Source organism: Mauremys reevesii, linkage group 24, assembly GCF_016161935.1.
Source record: "Mauremys reevesii isolate NIE-2019 linkage group 24, ASM1616193v1, whole genome shotgun sequence".
NCBI classification, from domain to species: Eukaryota; Metazoa; Chordata; order Testudines; family Geoemydidae; genus Mauremys; species Mauremys reevesii.
The window spans coordinates 15,632,708-15,636,343 of NC_052646.1; the positions used below are offsets into that span (position 1 = coordinate 15,632,708).

General features: G+C 67.0%; 1 protein-coding gene across 1 annotated transcript; it reads right to left on the reverse strand.

Annotated features, from left to right (window-relative positions):
• Positions 1–227: 227 nt before the first annotated feature.
• CTU1 (cytosolic thiouridylase subunit 1) lies at positions 228–3,216 on the reverse strand. The gene is made up of 3 exons (XM_039513607.1): positions 2,958–3,216; positions 1,693–2,199; positions 228–1,263 (listed from the first exon to the last, which is right to left on the reverse strand). The coding sequence occupies exons 1-3, from the start codon at positions 3,214–3,216 to the stop codon at positions 632–634; spliced, it is 1,398 nt and encodes a 465-aa protein (XP_039369541.1). The 3' UTR covers positions 228–631.
• Positions 3,217–3,636: the final 420 nt, after the last annotated feature.

The window sequence follows — 3,636 nt, forward strand, 5'->3', positions numbered from 1 at the left end:
GCTTTGTAGTTCAACAACGTCAAACCCTGTTACAAAAAAAACTGGGAGTCGGGTGTTTCCAAATTTTGGTTTCTACGTTTTTTGGTAGAAATCCCCCTATTTTGTTCCAAATATCTCAAGCAGCCCTGTCTGAGTTTAAACCCACGAGCCAGGTTTTTAGTTTTTAAGGGCCTGTCTGGCTTTTGGTATGTGACTGCCAAAGATTAGAGAGGCTGTTTACCGCATGATTTCTTCTTCCGCAAATGGTTTTATTATCAGCTCTTTCACATGCCCTTGTAATCTCCTGGTACCATGAGCCATTTCTTCATACTGAGCATTTAGCATAACCAGCTCTCAAAGCAGTTTACAAAATATAAGCTGCATTATCTCAGTTCTAGGGGGGGTGGGAGGGAGCAACTGAGTCACGGCGAGGTAAAGGTGACTTACCTAGTCACACTGTGACTTGGAAATAGAACCCAGGAGTCCTGGCTCCCAGCCCCCTCTGCTCTAACCACGAGACCCCACTCCCCTTCCAGAGCCAGGGAGAGACGCAGGAGTCCTGGCTCCCATCTCCCCCGTTGCATCCCACTCGCCCCCAAGCGGGGCTGTGGACAGGAGCACGGCTGTTCTCAGTGGCACACCCCACACCCCTTCAGAAGTCCAGGTCCCGTGGGCCCCTCAGCTCCCGTCTGCCCCCCGGCTCCTCGTCTGTCCCCAGCTCCCCCCGAGGCTCCTGCTCCTCCGGCGGCTCCTCCTCGTCCGGAGCCCCCAGGCGCCTGCGCTCCTCCTGGGTGAGGGGCTGCCCGTCCCGCAGCTTATCCCGCAGGCGCCGGTGTTTGCCGATGCCCAGCTTGGGCAGGCCGCGGTCGAGCCCCTCCAGCAGGACGCAGGCCTTGCACAGGGGCTGGCTGGCCACGTAGCCGCAGCGCTGGCAGGTGCCGCGGGCCGGCATGCGGAGGTCGGAGCGCAGCGAGAGCCGTTCGCCCGAGTGGCCCAGGTCGGCAACGGCACTGGGCCGGGCGGCCTCCAGCTCCTTGAGCAGGGCGCGGGCGTAGCCGCGGTAGGCCTGGGGGGCGTAGACGCACTCAGTGCTGAAGTAGTCCAGGCCCTGGAAGTAGGCGTAGAGGACGATCTCCTTCTCGTAGGCGTGGCGCAGGGGCTTGCAGCGGGGCACGGCCCCCTCCCCCCCTGCTGGCCCCGCGCCAGCCCCCCGACGCAGCCGGCCCACGTCGCCCCGCAGGAAGTTCATCAGCACCGTCTCAGCCACGTCATCCGCGTTGTGGCCTGCGGGAGAGGGCGGAGGAGTCAGGCCGGAGGGGGCCCCCGGGTCGGACCCTGCGGTGACCCTTCCCCCAGTACAGAGCCCCCCAAAGCAGACCCCATAGCACCCCCTCCTCCAGCACAGAGCCCCTCCAAAATAAGACCGAACAATGCCCCCTTCTCCCCAGCAGAGCCCTCTCCCTGCAATTCAGCTCCCTCTGCCTCCATCGCATAGGACACCCCCCCACCCCACGCACACTTGGGGAGATGTTGTGCATGCTGAGCAGCAACCCTCTAGCTGACACCCCACCCTATCCGCCCCCAGGGCGATCCTGGCGTCACCCCGGCCCCCGCTCTCCCATGCCACCATGCTCCCCGTGGGCTCTCCTGGCCCCCTCCCCCGCCCCCATCTTGCCCCTCCCAGCAGCAGGGCCCCCAGCCGCTCCCCCTCACCTGTGGCGATCTTGTCGGCACCCATCAGCAGGGCACCCCGGTCGAGGGCCTGGCGCCGGAAGACGCCGCAGAAGGTGCAGTTGTTGCGGGGGCCGAGGTGGCGGGCGATGCGGTCCATGCTCCAGCCGTAGAGCTGGCGGTAGGAGACCACGTGCAGGGGCAGGCCGGAGCGGCGCTGGTGGCGGCGCACGGCGGCCAGGGAGGCGTCGCGGTACCCGGCGATGCCCTCGTCCACGGAGAGCAGCAGCAGGCGCAAGCCATAGCCGTGGCGCTGGTCAAGGAGCTGCAGCAGGTGGGCCAGCACCGTGGAGTCCTTGCCGCCCGAGGCACCAATGGCCACGGTCTCGCCGGGCCGGAAGAGCCGCCCAGCCACGATGGCCTGGTGCGTCTCCTCCTCGAAGGCCGCCAGGAAGCAGGCGCGGCACAGGGCATGGCCCGTCTTGGGGCGCCGCAGGGCAGCCGGGCTGGCGCCGCAGGCAGAGCAGGTGGCCGGCATGGTGTGCGGGACTGGGAGAGATGGAGTGAGGGTTAGAGGGGGAGCACCCAGGCCAGCCCCCCAACTCACCCAGCCCCCCACTGCCCCTGCCCATTCCCCTGCCTCAGTCAAACCCCCACTGCCCTCGGCCCAGCCCCTACCTAACTCCCCATCTCACCCAGCCCCCCACTGCCCCGGCCCATCCCCCTGCCTCACCCAGCCCCCCACTGCCCTCTGCCCAGCCCCTACCCAACTCCCCATCTCACCCAGCCCCCCACTGCCCCTGCCCATCCCCCTGCCTCACCCAGCCCCCCACTACCCTCTGCCCAGCCCCTACCCAACTCCCCATCTCACCCAGCCCATCCCCTGCCTCACCCAGCCCCTGCCTCACCCAGCCCCCATTGCCCTCCACCCAGGCCTCTGTCCCAGCATTCCCCCAACACCCCATCATCCACCCAGCTCCCCACCTCCACCCAGCCTCCATTGCCCCCTGCCCAGTCCCCACCTCACCCAGCCCTCCACCGTCCCCACCCAGTCCCCACCCAACCAAGCCCCCAGCCCCTGGCACAGCCCTGCACCCACTCCCAGCCCCCTCCCATAAACAGCCTCCTCCCTCAGCCCTCCACCCTCACCCTCCTCTTAGCCCCCTTCCCCAAGCCCCGCCCAGCCCCCACAAGCCACCCCCTCCCCATAGTGCCCCGCTCCACCGCCTCCCCGCACAATCTCCTCCCCGACCCCCGACCCTCCCGCGGGGCGCACAAGCAGAGCCCGGGGGGGGGGTCTGACTCACCCGCTGTGGGAGCTGGAGTCTCTGCTCCTCCTGCCCCACACGCTGGCGGCACACACTGGCCAACTCCCAGCATGCACCTGCCTACAACTCCCAGCATGCACCTGGCCAGATACCGTAACCCCCAGCATGCACCTGGCCAGAGACTGCATCTCCCAGCAGGCACCTGCCTACAATTCCCAGCATGCACCTGGCCAGAGACGGCCCCTCCCAGCAGCCACCAGCAGAACAATAACTCCTCTCCCCATTGTTCCCTGCGCATCCCAGCCCTTCCTGCGCTCCCCCTGCTGGTGCCCCCCAGCCCTGGGCCGTGCCCTGCAGCTCAGACTTCTGCCCTCCCAGTCCCTCACCCAGCCCTAGGGGACGAGATGGTGCCAAGGGGCAGCCTGGGCCCAGCAGTGGGGGGCCCAGCAGTGTGTCTGTCCTGCCCAGACCCCTGCTGACCACACCTCCCCTCCCCAGTTAACATCCGCCCTGTCACAATCACTGCAGGCCCCGATGCCCCTGTGCAGTGCTAAGGGGGTGCCAGGCCACAGGGAGTGGGGCAGGGGACCCAGCAGGGGGCACTGGGCTGCAGGGAGCCGGCAAGGGGCTCGGCAGAGGATGCTGTGCTGCGGGGAGCGGGTGGGGGGCTCAGCAGGGGACACTGTGCTGCGGGGAGCAGGAGGGGGCTCAGCAGGGG

Coding starts and splice junctions, on each gene's coding strand:
- CTU1 (XM_039513607.1), bottom strand. CDS start 3,216: ATGCGCAGGGAACAATGGGGAGAGGAGTTATTGTTCTGCTGGTGGCTG. Junction 2,200..2,957: donor GACTCCAGCTCCCACAGCGG/GTGAGTCAGACC, acceptor CATCTCTCCCAG/TCCCGCACACCATGCCGGCC. Junction 1,264..1,692: donor TGCCGACAAGATCGCCACAG/GTGAGGGGGAGC, acceptor CCTCTCCCGCAG/GCCACAACGCGGATGACGTG.